This window comes from Lissotriton helveticus, chromosome 3_1 (genome assembly GCF_964261635.1).
Source record: "Lissotriton helveticus chromosome 3_1, aLisHel1.1, whole genome shotgun sequence".
NCBI classification, from domain to species: Eukaryota; Metazoa; Chordata; class Amphibia; order Caudata; family Salamandridae; genus Lissotriton; species Lissotriton helveticus.
Window position 1 is genome coordinate 115585425 of NC_136061.1, and position 18138 is coordinate 115603562.

Genomic DNA, 18138 nt, shown 5'->3' on the forward strand with positions numbered 1-18138 from the left:
TTGCTAGTGACTTGTTTTTCTCTCCTCTGCAGGTGTCTGATCGCGTGTCTCATTAGCTAGGCTAGGCTTATTGTTTACTGCTCTAGACTGAGAGGAAGCTGAAGCTAAATTAGAGGCTGGCTTCATACATTGAGACTGAGATGGTGGGAGAGATCCTCTTGCCCCAGCAGACTGGACCGATATTACATCCAAGGCCGAACAGATGTGTGGCATGTTGTCCAGCTCTGGGAACGTAGGAAGTTTGCTTGCTCCCAAAAAATGGTCACTCTAGATTGGTCACTCTAAATTGGTCTGTTTGTGGAACTGATATGGAGAAGCCTTCCAGAATATTCTTTTATGTTTTAATGATGTGTTCCTTAGAAAAGTTCAGCAGATTCTGTCCAGACCTTGCTGAGAGAAAATCTCTTCTCAACTCTGTTGATTTCTCCTGCTAGTGTTGTTTGATGCTGACAGTGTCCACCTAGAATTTGACCATGTCACTTTTGATGCTTTATTTAGAATAATGAAGCCCCTGATGGAACCTGCTTCCATGATATTTCATCTGATCTATTTTGCATTTTCTTCCTCATAATATACAAAGTCAGATTGCATGATCATATAAATATATATATTTGCTACCATTTTGCTGATTGATTTAACTTGTAACCTGAACTAAATTGTTAATTAAACCCATACGGATTGGACAGCATCTTCCCTGTCATTTCTGTGGAACCACCTTGGTTTCACTGTAACGGAAATGTATTTCCAATGTTAGCTCCTTCTTTACACTTCAAGTCGACAATCAAAGATCCATACGACCAGTGAGGGATACTTTTTGATTACTAAAGAGATTGAGATTTAAAGATCTCCACTCCACCAGTTTCAGCACAATATGCGAGTCATATGGATTTGGAAGAAGATCAGTAAAATTAAACTGAATGTGAAGAAGTCCAAGGTTCCGGGTGTCAATGGCTGCTGTGATCTAGACCTGGATGGGTAGAGCTAGGTTTTCCCCCAAAACAAGTCCCTGAACAGTGTGGGGGTTAAGATGGATTCCCAGCTCATTATAGTTGACCATGTAATGTCTAGCGCTTCGGTCTCACCTTTCCTCACTTCGAAAATCAATGATCTAGTAGCGAGAGTGGTGATTGGCCCACGATTAGATTTACAAATGTGGACTTTTAATGTGGAGTACCTGTATTTACCATCTTCCCTAGCTAAAAAACTCAAGGTAGTATAATAGTCAGCAGCACATTATGCAAACAACCTGGGTCCTAGCTCTCTGACAGAAAAATTGGTCAGATACACAACGTCCAGACCCTTGCGGTCGAGTCACCATGTGCTCCTGCACACACCGCGCATCAAATTATCCCGTTTGGGCGGCAAGGCTTTCTCCCACCTAGCCCCACGCTACTGGAATCAACTCCCCATCCAGTTGCGCCAATGTACCAACTTTCTGACCTTCCGAAAATTGCTGAAAACGTTACAGTTATGAATTTCTTTTTCTGGGTTGGTCACAAGCAGTTACAGCGCGGAGATACCCCGATGGGGGTGATTTGGGCGCTCTACAAATCACAAATAATAATAATAATTATGCCACAGGTTGCAACAGGTTCGAGCATATTATGCCATGCCAGCATACTCTCCATTGGCTGCCCGTCAAACAGTTAGTTGAGATGTTTGCATAATAAATCGACCTTTATTTGGTGGGGTCCCTCTTTTTATCAAGGAGGGGCCAGTGGAGGTCTGCAGTGGTCCACTTCCTAAGGTCTTCAAAGTAACTGAAGTCAGATCTGGTGGATGCAGTTTGCCCTACCAAGAACACTTACTATGAACTTGCTGTCTTTATAGCTGTAATCCAAAACATGTCTTACGTAGTATGAGACATGGCCTTAAAATCTGGAGTATTGGTCAAACTTCATCTCATCTCTAGTGCATCATCAATTTACAGTACCTCTCACTTATGTGCCTAAGGATCCTGGTGACAGTGTACCCTGTCTATGTAAAAAATAAATACAAATACGAGTACCTGATGTAGTATTACTGTGCCATTTTACCAGGCCACTAGCAATGAAGGCCTAAATAATTTGGAAATTTTTTATGCTAACTTGAATACAATTAGACTTCAAAGAGGAACTCTGTGACACTAGAGATCTTTCTGTAAGTACATGGGAAATATAAAGTATAATTATATAAGAACAATTCTCTTTGCCTTAGATGAAGTAAGAAAACGCAGATAGCACAAAAAGCACCCTGTTACAATATAAATTCTACTGTTCTTGGTTGGTTTCCTTCCAGTAACTTAATGGACCTACCATGTCGGAGACGCGGAGATGGCCATAAGAAAACACAATGGCATTTGGAGGTGTGGCCACAGGCAGCATAAAGGCGAAAGATGTGCTCAGTGTGCAGGGGACCATGATGTACAGAGGGTTGAGCTTAATGGACTGCGACTGTAGGAAGAGAGAAAAATATTTACATTTGAATGCAAACTTTCCCAAAGATACTACCAAAATTATACTGTACTTAGCATGTGGTATATGTTCTTATTTTAAACAGTTTTTTTGGAACATTTTACAGGAGTGGACTCTCCCACTGATGCAGCTTTTTAACAAGTATTGGCAGCCTCGACTCTGAAAGGCGTTAACTGACCTTTTAGTTTGCCAATGCTTGTTGTAGATGCTGAACAGCATGACACAACCAACAGGTCTGAGTTAATTTAGGTCTTTGTTGATATGGCTGAATGCTGGATGTAAGGATGGAGGTTTACTGTGCACACCTTGCCCATCAGGATGTACATAAGGTAATAGTACATTCACAGTGACTGTCAATATTAAGGGCTTTATTATGACTGGCTGCGGGGAAGCGGGATGCTACACTAGCGTCCTGCTCCCACACTGCCAAAGCCATAAATAGAACGCCTGCTGGCTTCCATCTGGAATCCAGTTTGGGAGGTCCTGCAGTGGCTGGCCCATGCTCGTGACGCAACCGTTCCGTCACGAGCCTTGGGTGGGCTGTGCTGGTGACGGAATGGTTCCATCACGGCCCGCTCGCCTGTGCTGACGTTCTAATGGGCGGGCGGGTCCGTGACGGAACCGTTCCGTCACAAGCACAGGTCACCTTAGGGCCGTGACGGAGCGGTTCCGTCACGAGCACGGGACCGCCGCGCGGCCCCGCCTCCCCCTTAGCGCTGCGGCGGAATAGCCGCCGCAGCGAAGGGGTTAAAGGCTCATAGGCACAGCAATGAGAACAACATTTCAGATATCCTGCAGGGCATGGACTGCTAAGTCCATGCCCTGCAGGAACTGAGGGTGCATGCAGACAGGGGGGCACACCATGTGGCCCCCTTAAATTCATCCCTTGATGCAGAGGCAACAGGGGGTCATGTAGGGCCCATTTGTTTTCTCTCCACCACACTTCCATGAAGATCGTGGCAGAGAGGAAACTAGTAATATGCTTGGCAGGCAGCAGTGGCCCGCTAAGCATACTTCAGCCTCAAGACCACTGCAACACTGCCAGGGATCACTGATCTCTGGTGGTTGAGGTGGTGCCAATTTGGTATGACCACCAAAGTCATAATAGGGTGGTTGGACTGCCGGTGCGGCGGTGCCCACACCGACACCGTGGATATGGTGGTCCGATGGACAACTGTAGTCAGAATAAGATCCTTCAGAGGTTACCCAAAAGAACAAACACTACCTCAGTGATGAGCTCAAGGGCTAAGGGTTAATTCAGAAGACATTTTGGGGCATATTCCCAAAGGTATATTAGCACATGATTAAATATACATGTCTAAATTTGCTCTTACAGTTTGTTGTATATTTATACTCCAATAATGTTTGGTTAGTCACCATTTCCAAGTGTGAATGTACTGCACACTGTATACTTACATGTCTTGCCCCCCTGAAACTGGGGCCGATTACAATTTATGAGTGCAAAGTCACTACTATCAACTTTTGACACATAGTTATAGACCTCTGCTACCTTTGTGCAGATCTTTGCCACTGTAGAGGACTTCACCCCTGCTATGGTGGAGCTCTCCCTATGGTAAAGTATAGGGACATTTTTTAATGTTTATTAAGCTGTGAAAATTGTAAAATATTTTTATGCTAAATAATAATGTATTTTATACATTCACTTTAAATAAACAAAATAAAGAACACTTCAGCAATATATACTCAATTTTATAAGCATGTTTAATTAATGTAAATATATTAAATACACATATATATTTTTAATAAGTATTTATTAAAGAAATCCCACCTAAATTACAATAATTTTATTTATGTATTATGTATTAAATACTGAAAGTTGATTATAGGATGAATTTAAATTAATTTAATTATTGTTCAATTATATTAGAATTCTTATAATTTTTTATAATAAAATAATATTTATTTTCATTTGTGTATATATAATTTTCTACCATTAAAGTAAATGCATATAGATTTTTAAAAGTCTTTTAATATTATTTCCCATGGGGTACTATTTGAAGTAACTGCCTCCATTATTTCTAATGGGAGAGTGTTGGACTGCCTGTAAGTGGCCCTGTGGTGCAAGACATACTCCATCTCTGGGCTGGAGTAAATTTATGTCTGTTTTGTGGCCTTTTGGGCTGTACTAACTTTAGAAGTGTAGTTTGTGAATAGGAATTGTCTTACTCTTATGTGGGTGGGTGTTAGCATTTTCATGTTTTATTTTGTACATCACCTACCAAATCGGAGCTAACACACAAAGCCGTTCCCTGAAGGAACCTATGGGGGTGCACAGTGTGCAGCAGCAGATGAAGAGGGGAGCCTAGTATGGGGCATATATGAGGCCAAAGATCGAGTTTAGTGTGAACTGCTACACAGTAGCTGGAACTATGCACCTTGTGGTGCCACTACACCCCATCACAATTTATTGAAAAATGTACTACTTCTATAATCAGCAACATTCTCTCAAACCATTACAAGCTATAGATTATTTATGTGACAGGTAGTAGAGTTGGTGCATGATTCTGGTGTACGTGTGAATAGCTCATCAGATCTAATTTTATTTCAGTCTGGTGCTTATGGTCCTTATTGTCTAGTGGGTTTTTGGGTTTACAAATATCAGTATGCAAAGAAAAATGCTGGGCTTGCCACAGAAAGGACTAACATTATTTTTAGGGGAGAGGTGGGTGAAAGGAAGGACCATTCCTAAAAGCTGCAGATAGTGAAAAGATAAACAATGTTTTAGAGATTGAAAGACTGCTTTAACATTTGGAGTGGATAAGAGCGCAAAATCAAACAGCTTGCCAAGGTTTAACATCTTTTTTTCTCTTGTTTTCCATGTATCAACAGCATTAGGCAGGACCGCCAAATTGGTCGTGGAGTAGGAGTGGCCATCATTTTTAAAAACGCTTTTTTATGTAGAACATCTGAAAGTCCACTTCTGGATTGCGAGAGCCTGGGCTTTTCAATTGCCTTCTCTCCCTCCTGCACTATGTCAGGCATCTTGGTCTACAGGCCGCCGGGTGACTACGGCGGCCTTTGTAACAATCTACTGGACAAGATTTCAGTCTCCATTAGTAGCTCACCCAATTTCTCAATCATGGGCGACCTCAATATACATCTTGATGAGGTGGATGACGCTGCTTCGCAGTGTCTGCGGGACACTTTGGGAATAGTCCACCTGGAGCAAATTGTAACTGGCCATACACATATAGCAGGGCACTTATTAGATCCTTTTTTCACCAACCTTAGCAATATTAGGTATGACCATCCTAGTTTTGTCCCATGGTCGGATCATGCCCTGCTCCCTTTTGTCTGGGCTCCTAGAGAACAAAATCATCTGATAGCTAGTCTATCAAATAAAGTCAGTCGAACCTGGTCGAAGCTTTCAGTGGAGGACTGGGAGGGTGCCTTGTTGAGGTCCCCCTGGCCCCTCACGATAACCCCGTTGTCGCCAACGAAGCCTTCAATGAGTGGCTTACCTCAACATTAGACGCCACTCTCCCAAAGAAAGTGGTTCAACACAGGACTGGCCCCAACAAACAGCCTTGGTACTCTAGGGAACTCAAGGAGCGAAAACAGCGCTGTAAAAGAGCAGAGAGGAAGTGGAGGAAAGATTTTGCAACTTCCTCCAAAAATGAATATAGGTTAGAGCTAAGGGCTTATAAAAAACAACTAAAAATTGCTCAATCGACGTATTTTCAAGTCAAAATTGCAGAAGCAGCCAACAGGCCAAGAGAAATCTCTAAAATTTTCCAAGCCTTGGTCACCCCCCCCCCCCCCCCCTGGCCACTATGGCCTCCCCCGACCCCCAGAAAAGATGTAATGATTTGGCCGCTTTTTTTGCTGCCAAGGTGTCTGACATCTACGCAGGCTTTGAGTCATCCAGAAAGGCTTCTGACCCTATTGAAAGCTTGGCTGGGATTCTAGAAGAGGTTCCTTTTGATGCCTCCGAAAGTCTCGACGCCTTTCCACCACTTAACCTGGCCACTGTGGAAAGACTCCTTGATGGCCTCAAATCGGGTTCACCCCTGGATGCTGCGCCTCCCGCAGCTCTTAAACAGGTTTCAAGGATGGTGTGCCCGGCTATCATGCAGGTCATTAATTCGTTCCTGGAGTCAGGTGTGGTACCCCCTATTTGGAAGATGGCGAAAGTGAAAGCCCTCCTAAAAAAAAAAAACTTGGACCCAGAAGATCTAGCTAACTTTAGACCTATATCGCTGCTACCAGGCCTGAGTAAGATTGCCGAAAAATACGTTAATCAGATCCTCTCCTCGTTTCCTGAGACCTCGGGCACCCTCCATTCCTCTCAGACTGGATTTAGAGCCAAACAGGGTACGGAGACTGCCCTGGTGGCAGTGGTGGAGGCGACTAGGAGTATCGTGGATGCCGGGGGCTGCGCTGCGGTGGTCCTGTTGGACCTCAGCGCAGCCTTCGACACTGTAAATGACCCACTTTTGCTTCAGCGCCTCCACCAGGCAGGGATCTCAGGAATGGCCCTTAAATGGCTACAGTCCTTTCTGGCGGAGAGATTTTTCTCCGTCTTTGAGGAGGAGGTGTCATCCGACCAACTGCAACTTCATCACGGCGTTCCCCAGGGCTCCTCTCTCAGTCCAACCTTGTTTAACATCTACATGAGTCCACTGGCTGAGATGCTGCTTCCCTGGGGAATTCAGCTTATCACCTACGCCAATGATACACAGCTGGTCGTCTCCCTGGCAAGGGATGACGCCGGGGATCAGGGGAGTAACAACTTGACCCCCTGTCTCACCAAGGTTCTGGAGTGGATGACGACTTCGTTTTTAAAGCTAAACGGGGCCAAAACTGACATCATGCTCCTGGGCTATGAAGCTCCCATCAACCTCGACCCATGGTGGCCGCATTGTCTGGGCCCTTCTCCCACCCCAAAGACCCAAATAAAGAGCCCGGGGGTCTGGCTAGACACCACCTTGGGGTTTCAGGTCCAGGAAAAAAAGGTGGCGGCGATCTGTTATGGACTGCTTAGGGTCCTTAGGAAAGTCCTGTCCCGCTTACCTTTTGAGGCCAGACGCGTGCTTGTCCAGTCGGTGATTTTATCACGTCTGGACTATGCAAAGGCTTTTTATCTGGGAGCTCCAGTTGGTTCTATCCAAATTCTTCAATCAGTACAAAACTGTGAATCTCCCCAGACGCTGCTCGGCGAAGGCGGCACTTCGGTCACTTCACTGGCTCCCGATCCAGGAAAGGATCTTGTTTAAAACGTTCTGTATGGCGCACAAGTCTATAAGTAATGTTGGTCCTACCATCCTCCAGCCCTTATTTCGCCGGCATTATGCCACCAGATCCTTGAGATCTAATCAGCGAAATTTGCTGGTGGTACCCAGAGTAAAGCGAGCCTGTATGGGTGGCCGCCAGCTCTCCTTCCATGTAGCCAAGGGCTGGAATAAACTCCCAGATAACATCAGGCTGGAAATGAACCGTCTCGCATTCAGGAAGCGATTGAAGACATTTTTGTTTCACTGATTGTCTTCTTCTGTCCGTGGTCTTGCAGCGCTGGGATGCCTCAGGGTAGCCATGCGCTATACAAGAGCGTACTCGTTACATAACCTCAGGCAGGTCAATATACCATACAGTGCAACTGCCCAGGTCCTGCACTAGTGCCATGGTTTAAAGGAAATTTACCTAACAGGAACCAAATATCTATATACCTTCTGAAGTGAGAAAAAGAGAAAATATATTTTGCTAAACTCGAAATGGAGCACTGTCAGATTATCCTCATCTTCCCACCAAAACATTCTCAAAAAACGTTGCACTAATTTTGGTGCAAAATCAAGATGTTTACCTCCCTTAGGGCCAAAAACTCCTTCTTACCCCAGCTGACACTGAACAAGACAATTTTCACTAAACACATCAATAAAAAATCTTATCAAAGTTTGCTGATTAATAATTTGACCTGTGTTTACACTAGATCTTTTTAAAAAATGTGCACAGCTGTGACCGTGAACCCCAGGTGACCTTGAAGTTTGCCCAGGCATTCACAGGCCCTCCACTAGATATTTCAGACAGTTTGTTCTGTGTTGGCTTATTTATGGGCTGAGGGTGATGGAATTGAATTTTTCCATATTTGATTTTGATATTGATCTGAAAGACTATGGAAAAGTGAAGTGAGTTCAAGTGTCTTCTGTTGATAAAAACAATAGGTATTCGTGTATAAGTGATCTAAAGGAGAGTTGAAAAATACTAATGATAATTTCATTGACAACCCTGTTCCAGGGCAGGATATGGTTCCTCAGCCTAATATACAGGACTTTCTTTACAGCCTTAACACCCATTGAGCGTAACGTAATAATACTTTATTTCGATAAAAACAACTTTATCATAAAAGTACATACAATTCATTGTTAAAAAAAAAAGAGGAATAAAAGCTTTTTAAAAAAAGGTGAGATTTTTTCAAGAGCAAATGGAGACAATATAAAGTATAGATTAGATAAAGTCCTAGAACAGAGAACAGAGAACCGGAGATATTCTAGTGGATTATAGTACACAGTTTCCTACCCCGTTCTCGATTTTATCAGTCTTGAACGTATCGCCCAGGCCTTTCCCAAGAATTTGGCAACTCCGCAAAAAACCATCATAGATGTTGTGTCCGTTACCAGTATGCGGAGTGCCGTCACATCGTGCCTGACTCCCAGTTCTCTGCATACTGGCTTTAACCACCTTCTCCTGGGTCCACTGTATGCTCTACAGGCAAATAAGAAGTGTGCTAGGGATTCATTAGGGTTTGGACAACCAGGGCAGCTAGAATGATTGGACATAGATGACGTCCAACGCCTGGTAAAAGTGTTCAGGGGAAGTGTTCCATGTCTAAATTTTAAAAACAAGGTTCTGTCTCTAGGTGCTTTAATAACATCGAGAAAGGGTTCAAACTTTCTTACCGGCTTGTGCTCTAAAAATTGGTCAGTTAAAACCCCCCAATTTGATTTTTCGAGCTCCTTGGCTTGGACCCATTCCCAGTATATTTTTTTAATTCTTTCTTTCGGGGGTGGTGACTGGGACAACCATGTTTCACTTAGCCCCAAGTTGGTGATCAAGTCCCTTAGGTTGTCCAACCATATGATCTTAGACATCTTGTTCAGGGTAATAAGTTCGTCCAGAGCTGCAGCATAGTGTACCAATTCCGGTGTCCTTCTCAATCGCACCCAATATAATAACGGTCGAAGGATGACAATATCTTTAATTGCACGACGGCCCATATCTTGAAGCAGTGGTTTCAAGGGGGTAGAGACTGGGAGACCCACCAAGTCTCTCAAAAACTTATTTTCAGTTTTCGTTAGCTCTGTGATGTTGTCGAAGCCCCATAGTTCTGACCCATATGTTGTTGCGGCCAATGCTTTCCCCTCATAGATGGCAAGGACAGGGGCAATGGGCCTACTTACAGAGGCTCGGTGTTCTCTGGCAATGGCTCCCGAAGCCCTTTTCAGATTCAAATGCATTTTTGCTAAATGGGAGTCCCACTTCATTCTCCGGTTGGCAGCGTCCTGCTCCCACACTGCCAAAGCCATAAATAGAACGCCTGCTGGCATTCCAAGTTTGAATGTACTGCACACTGTATACTTACATGTCTTGCCCCCCTGAAACTGGGGCCGATTACAATTTATGAGTGCAAAGTCACTACTATCAACTTTTGACACATAGTTATAGACCTCTGCTACCTTTGTGCAGATCTTTGCAACTGTAGAGGACATCAACCCTGCTGTGGTGGAGCTCTCCCTATGGTAAAGTATAGGGACTTTTTTTATGTTTATTAAGCTGTGAAAATAGTAAAATATTTTTATGGTAAATAATAATGTACATTATTTTAAACATTCACTTTAAATAAACAAAATAAAGAACACTTCAGCAATATATACTCAATTTTATAAGCGTTTAATTAATGTAAATATATTAAATACAAATATATATTTTTAATAAGTATTTATTAAAGAAATCCCACCTAAATTACAATAATTTTATTTATGTATTATGTATTAAATACTGAAAGTTGATTATAGGATGAATTTAAATTAATTTAATTATTGTTAAATTATATTAAGATTATTATAATTTTTTATAATAAAATAATATTTATTTTCATTTGTATATATAATTTTCTACCATTAAAGTAAATGCATATAGATTTTTAAAAGTCTTTTAATATTATTTCCCATGGGGTACTATTTGAAGTAACTGCCTCCATTATTTCCAATGGGAGAGTGTTGGACTGCCTGTGAGTGGCCCTGTGGTGCGAGACATACTCCATCTCTGGGCTGGAGTAAATTTATATCTGTTTTGTGGCCTTTTGGGTGTACTAACTTTAGAAGTGTAGTTTGTGAATAGGAATTGTCTTACTCTTATATGGGTGGGTGTTAGCATTTTCATGTTTTATTTTGTACATCACCTACCAAATCGGAGCGAACACACAAAGCGGTTCCCTGAAGGAACGTATGGGAGCCCATTTTGCGGAAGTGCCCCACTGCCGCAAAATCGCGGCCGCGGCAAAGGGGTTATTAAATGTGCACAGCTGTGACCGTGAACCCCAGGTGAGCTTGAAATTTGCCCGGGCATTCCCAGGCCCTACACAAGATATTTCAGACAGTTTGTTCTGTTTTGGCTTATTTATGGGCTGAGGGTGATGGAATTGATTTTTCCATATTTGCTTTCACTGAAAGACTATGGAAAAGTGAAGTGATTTCAAGTGTCTTCTATTGATAAAAATAATAGGAATTTGTGTATAAGTGATCTATTGGAGAGTTGAAAAGTACCATTGATAATTTCATTGACAACCCTGTTTCACGGCGGGATATGGTTCCTCATCCTAATATACAGGACTTTCTTTACGGTCTTAACACCCATTGATCAATTGTCGAGGATTGTCATGAGCAGCGAGCTGTCAGGATTTGATGCTGCAGGCTGGTCCTGGGTTTTGAAGGCACTGAGCCCCGTGCCGGAACGCCCACATGAAACCTGACGCAAGGTTAATGTGGCGCAGGGCTTTACAGCGTGACGCATCTCCCTAGATGCGTCACGTTGTAAATAGGGCGCAACCTGATGCATGGTTAACGCCGCCGCTGCGTCACAGAAGTGAAATGTGGCGCGAAAATCGGGGGCGATACAGGTGAGGTACAAATGCCTTGTGGTTACATTAGGCATTACCGCAGGGTAGGCTGATATTGGTAGTTGACGTATCTGTAGGCCCCAAGAGAAGGGAAAGGAAGAGTGAAGAGAGAGTAGGAAATAGAGGATGGGGGCGGGGGCGACATTTAACATGGTGGTTCTCCTCTAGCCTGCAGTAGGTACTCGTGACGGGAGATGGGTGGTTGTCTGTCTACGGGGTTTGTGTGACCCTAAGTGTGCGTCCAGGGCGGCCCACATCTCACTTCTCGCTGTATGACTGGTTTATCTCATTGCCTTGATGCTGTCCGCCCCCTTGAGGGAGTCTACCCAGTTGACTCAGCTCTTGAATGTCGCCTTGCCTGTGTTCTTGCAGTTCGCTAAGATTGTTTTTACTGCTGCTGTGAGTAGGAGGTCGACCAGGTCCCTATCTTCCTTGTATTCTAGATCTGGGGCCATGAATGCGGTGGCAAGCCCTGCGAGTCCTCGCTGTATGTTTTTCCCCACTACTGTGTTGATGAAGTCGCTTACCTTGCTCCAAAAGGACCTGACTTTCGAGCAGTCGTAGATGAGGTGGGCAAGATCCCCCTTTTCTTTTTTGCAATTCCAGCATGTGTCACTCTCTCTGACACCGACTTCAGCTAGGCGAGCCGGCGTCCAAAACGCTTTGTGCAATAGCCAGTATTTTGTTTGGGCCAGCTGGGGGAAGACTTTGTTCTTGGAGGCTGAGATCCAGAGGTGGAATTTCGCTTCCTCGCTGAAGTTTCTGATGTGCAGTGCTTCCCAGAACGTTATTGTTTTAGTGTTGTGTTGACGTGTGTGGGCTTAGGAGCTTGTACAGATGGGAGGTCTGGTGTCCGATCCTATTCAGGTTGTGCATGTATTATATGATGGGGGGGTCCCTTTAGTCAGGCTTGCTTTTGTGATAGCTGCTCTGATTTTTAGGAATCCATAGAATTCTATGTTGGGTAGGTCGTAGGCCTGTTTGAGGGTGTCAAATGTCAAGGGTGTGTCATCCTTTTCTAGTTGTGCAGGTGTGGTGATCCCCCTCTCATACCACTCCTTGTTGTCTAGAGTCCTCCCCCTGTATTGTATTTTTGAGTTGAACCAGATTGATTCCCATCTCGACCTCCTGATACTTTGCTCTATTCTCCTATCTACCTTGAAGAGTGCCGTTCTGGTGTTCTTGAGGACTGCATTGTTGGCTTCAGGGTGCTTGTTGGCTGTGAGCATGGCTATGGGGGTCTAAACCTTCTAGGATGTCCCTCTCTAGTGTTAGCCATACTAGTGTTTATTCCTGGTTCGGTATGAGCCAAAATATTCCCTGTTTGGCCAGGCAGGCCGTTTGGAATATCTTGAAGTTCGTGACATTTAGCCCCCCAGGTTCTTGCTCAACCTCAGTTTTTGCAGGCTAAATCTAGGTTTCTTATCCCTCCATAAGAACTTGTTGATTATATTGTCTAGCTTCTTGTGGAATTCTTCAGTGAGTGTTAGTGGTAGCATACCTAGCATGTGATCATGGGTGTCATCATCATCTTGATCGTCTCTACCCGTCCCCACCAGCTGATGAATTTGGGGGACCAGGAGTCCAGTTTCCCTTTTACTTTTTTCAAGAGGGCTTCTTCGTTGTGGTCTAGGGTTGACCTCAGATCCCTGCCGAAGAGGAGACCTAGATATTTTAAGGGCTTCGTTTGCCATGCCAATCCAGAGGTCCCCAGGACCGCACTTGTTGTATGACAGTTCATGGGTTTACATTCCGATTTCTCCCTATTTAGCTTATATCCTGAGACTAGCGCGTACTCTTCTATTGTGTTCATCAGCGCCGCTATTGAGGTGGTTGGGTTTTTTGTTGTGATCAATATATCGTCTGCGTATGCTGCTAGTTTCACTGTGTTGTTGCTGACACGAACGCCTTATGTCTGGGTTGTCCCTGATCATGACAAGCAGCGGTTCAAGTGCCAGCAGGAATAAGGCTGGGGAGAGTGGGCACCCTTGTCTCGTGCCTCTTTCTAGGGTGAAAGGTTCTGATGTCCCCCCATTTACTACCACTCGGGCCATTGGTTTGTTTATAGCGCCATCACCATACTTCTATATTTGGTCCCTAGGCCAAACTTTTCCATGCATAGGTCTAAAAATGGCCTTGAGACCCTGTCGAAGGCCTTCTCTGCGTCCAGCGCGATCATGACCGCCTGGCCTTCGCTGTTGGTGGTGTAATGGATGAGGTGGCATAGGAGTCTGGTATTGTCTTGAGACAGCCTATTTTTAAGGTATCCTACTTGTGAGTTGTGGATAAGAAGGGGCAGGAACGTATTAAGACGTGCCGCCATGATTTTGGCATATATCTTACAGTCCACATTTATTAGGGCGATTGGGCGGTAATTTTGCGGGTATTGTGGGTCTTTGCCTTCTGACTATGATGTTGGCCTCGGCCATCGAGTCTGTCATTCGACCCTTGCGGACACAATGAGTGAAGACCTCGACCATGGTGGGTTTCAGCAGCTGTAGGAATTGTTTGTAGTATGCGGCCGTGTAGCCATCTGGCCCCGGTGCTTTGTTTGCTTTGAGGGATGTTATAGCCATTTCCACTTCCGCCCCCGTTATGCCATCTTCAAGGGCTTCTCTCTGTTGTTCTGAGAGCTTGGGTAGGTCAAGATTCCCCAGTAGTCCCTCCCCCCCATCTGCCTTTAGATTCTTATCTGCCGTGTACAGTTTCCCATAGAATTCTTTAAACACTTCCAAGATATTTTTGTTACTTGTTTGTGTCTTCTTCGCTGTGTCAGTTATCGCTGCAATTGAGTGTTGTCTTTGTTTTGCTTTCAGGTAAGCCGCTAGTGCCTTCCCTGCCTTGTTAGCTGAGCATAGGTTAATGGACTTGTATTTATTGATCCATGTGCCTGCTCTCTCGCTCAGTATTTTGTTGAGCTCATACTTACTCATAGTCAGGTCAGTCAGTGTGTTTTTATCTACTAGGTTTGCACAGTGGCCCTCTCTAGGTATTTGATCTGGTTCTCCAGATCTGTTATTATCTTGTTCCTGTCTCTGTTCATTCTTGCCTTGATGCTCAAGAGTTTGCCTCTTATTGTGGCCTTTAGGGCTTCCCATAGGGTGCCCTGTTGACCTCCGCAGTGTCATTGAAGGCAAGATATTCTTTGATTGCATTCTCAATTTCCGCTATGTTTGCGGGGAGCTCCAGGATGTCACTATTTAGTCTCCAGCTGCGGCCAGGCTTCTCATTGTGTCTACCGCTAATCGAGAGGGCGATGTGTGCATGGTCTGAAATTGTTATTGGGACGATTTTGGTTTGGTCTCTGAGGTGAGTGTGCGAGGCTGACATTAAAATGTAATCTATTCTACTGTATGAGTTGTGAGGGTGTGAGTAAAAAGTGTATTCCCTTGCGTCCGGGTGCTGCAGCCTCCAAGGGTCTCCCAGTGCGAATTTGGCGCAAAGGTTTTTAAGGGTATTCTGTTCCTGCGACCTATGGCTTGGTCTGTGCGGGTATCTATCTGTGTCCTGATCAAAAACCTGGTTCATGTCTCCTACTAGGATCATTAGTTCTTTTTGTGGAATGCTGCTTAGCCTGGATTCGACCTCCTCCCAAAAAGTCCTGTCATCTGAGTTGGGCCCGTATATGTTGGCTACGTGTATCATTTCTTCCCTCTTTTGAGGCTTGTCACTAGTATTCTCCCATCTTTATCTGCCTGGCTCTCGTGTAGGGCGAGTTTTGCTTTTTTGCTTATTATTGTGTGTGGCAGGTGAGCAGAAGACCTCGCCTATCCACTTTGCCTTAAGTCGTTGCCCGTCCTCCTCCGAGATTTTAGACTCCTGGAGGACGCACACGTCGCCTTTAAGTTTCGCCAAGTAGTCTAGTGTTTTCCTGCGTTTGATCGGGTGGTTGAGGCCTTTAACGTCGAGGGACACCACCTTAATGTCTGAGTTTAATTGATACTGTGTCATATCTGTGTTCTGTTCTCGCTACCTAGTCTTCCCCCGAGTCTTCCCATCCTGTGCTCTTGCTTCATTCTGTAGGTCTAGAGGTACCGACTGGTTTGATGTAGCGATGGTCCCGCCCCCATAGTAGATAGTAGGTGTGGAAAGGAATTTAGAGATAGAAAAGATACAGAAATAGAAAGACGCATTTGGCTGTACTGGAAACTCCCCCCTCCCCTCCCCTACCCCCTCCCCTCCCTCCCCCTCCTCCCATGCTTAGTACTGTAGGCGTGCGACAGCAAGGGCCCTCCCCTCTCTCACCCCCCCCCCGAGTTTAGTTCTACCTTAGCCCTATCTGTTTCTGTCTTAGGCGAACCGCTCGCCGCTTGCGCCATGCGTGCGCTTGCGGGGTCAGCAATCCAACGGGGAAAGTAAAAAGGATATGAGATCTTCTTCTTAAGTTTATAAGGCCTGGTGCACGCCTTACCCATCAGCGATGTGCGTTCTTGAGGTAGTTGGTTGTTCGTGAGATGACTGTCTTGGGGTCCTGGCCTCCTGCGGGGGCCCTGAGGTGTCGTGAGGTAGCTTTTCTAGGGTCCTTGCTCGTTCGGGCTTGAGGTAGGTCAGTTGTTCCTGAGGTAGGTCTGTTGATCTCCACATCTCTCGCCTGCTGGGCCTTAGTCTGAGTTTCTATGTTTAGTCTTCCTCTGTACCACCTGCGGCGTTGTGCTCTTCTTTTGATCGCCCCTGGGCTTTGTGCTTCCATGTCTTCAGGATCCGGGCCATGCAAGTACCTCCTTAGCACATTGGGTTCGTCAAAAACTAGTGTTCCTCGCCTGTCTGTGATCCTTAGTCTTGCTGGCCCCGCAAAGCTGAAGCTAATATTGTCTTTTCGGAGTTTGTCTCTCAGCGCCAGGAATCCTTTTCTAGTTTCCACTGTTTGCCTTGAGAAGTCCTGTGTGATGATGATTTTTTGTCCACTCCATCTCAAGTTCTGGCCCTTCCTGGCAAAGGAGAAGATCGCCTCAAGTTCAAGTTCAAGTTCAAAAATTTGTATAGCGCACTACTCACCCAGAGGGTCTCAAGGCGCTTGAGGGAGGGGGGGTACTTTACTTATCGAATAACCAAGTTTTTAGTTGCTTTCTGAAGGAGAGGTGGTTCTGTGTAAGACGGAGGTGGGTGGGGAGAGAATTCCAGGTTTTGGCCGCTAAGTAGGAGAAGGATCTTCCCCCCATGGTGGATCTATGGATGCGCGGAATTGCGGCGAGGGCTTGGTTGGACGATCGTAGTTGGCGGGTGGGGGTGTAAAAGGACAGGCGCGTGTTGAGGCAATCGCGTTCTAGGTTGTAGAGGGCTTTGTGTGCGTGGGTGAGGAGACGGAACGTTATTCTCTTGTTGACGGGGAGCCAGTGGAGGTCTTTCAGGTGACCGGAAATGTGAGCTTGGCGGGGGATGTCTAGGATGAGTCTGGCTGAGGCGTTTTGGACGCGTTGGAGTTTTTTCTGTAGTTCTGTAGTGGTTCCGGCGTAAAGGGTGTTTCCGTAATCCAGTCGGCTTGTGACCAGTGCGTGGGTGAGCGTCTTTCTTGTTTCGGTGGGGATCCAACTGAAGATTTTTGTGAGCATGCGTAGGATGTTGAAGCATGATGATGAGACGGCGTTGGCTTGTTTGGTCATCGAGAGGGAGGAGTCCATGATGAAGCCCAGGTTACGTGCGTGGTCCGTAGGTATGGGTGCGGTTCTCAGGGCCGGTGGCCACCATGAGTCGTCCCAGGCAGTGGGGGATGAACCTAAGATGAGGACTTCCGTTTTGTCCGAGTTCAGTTTTAAACAGCTGTTCTTCAACCACTCGGCTACTTCTTTCATTCCTTCGTGTAAGTTGGTTTTGGCGGTGTTTGGGTCTTTGGTGAGGGAGAGGATCAGCTGTGTGTCGTCAGCGTAGGAGATGATGTTGAGGTTGTGTTGGCGCGCGATGGATGCGAGGGGACTCATGTATTTGTTGAAGAGGGTGGGACTGAGTGATGATCCTTGTGGTACGCCGCAGATGACTTCGGTGGCCTCTGATCTAAAAGGGGGGAGGCGGACTCTCTGGGTTCTTCCGGCGAGGAACGAGATGATCCAGTCCAATGCTTTTCCTTGAATTCCGACGTTGCTGAGGCGTTGTATGAGGGTGCTATGACAGACTGTGTCGAAGGCAGAGGAGAGGTCAAGTAGGATGAGGGCAACTGTTTCTCCGTTGTCCAGTAGTGTTCGAATGTCGTCTGTTGCTGCGATGAGGGCGGTTTCGGTGCTGTGTTTGGCTCGGAAGCCGGACTGTGAGGGGTCAAGGGATTTGTTGGATTCGAGGAAGGCGGCGAGCTGACTGCTGACGGCTTTCTCGATGACTTTGGCAGGGAATGGGAGGAGCGAGATGGGGCGGTAGTTCTTAAGTTCAGTGGGGTCTGCTGTGGGTTTCTTCAGAAGGGCGCTGAGTTCGGCATGTTTCCAGCTTTCCGGGAAGGTAGCAGATTTGAGGGAGCAGTTGATGACGTCTCGGAGGTGGTGTGCGATAATGGAGTCTGCTTTGTTGAAAACGTGGTGGGTACATGGGTCGGTTGGCGATCCTGAGTGGATGGAGTTCATCAGGCGG

General features: G+C 45.6%; 1 protein-coding gene across 2 annotated transcripts in view; it reads right to left on the reverse strand.

The window, feature by feature from the left end:
- Positions 1-18138, reverse strand: part of SLC13A5 (solute carrier family 13 member 5) — a 523479-nt gene that overhangs the window by 14547 nt on the left and 490794 nt on the right. For both annotated transcript variants that reach the window (XM_078679336.1, XM_078679335.1), the window contains one exon: positions 2295-2432. In XM_078679336.1, the coding sequence (XP_078535462.1) occupies positions 2295-2432 (138 nt within the window). The remainder of the gene's footprint in view (positions 1-2294; positions 2433-18138) is intronic.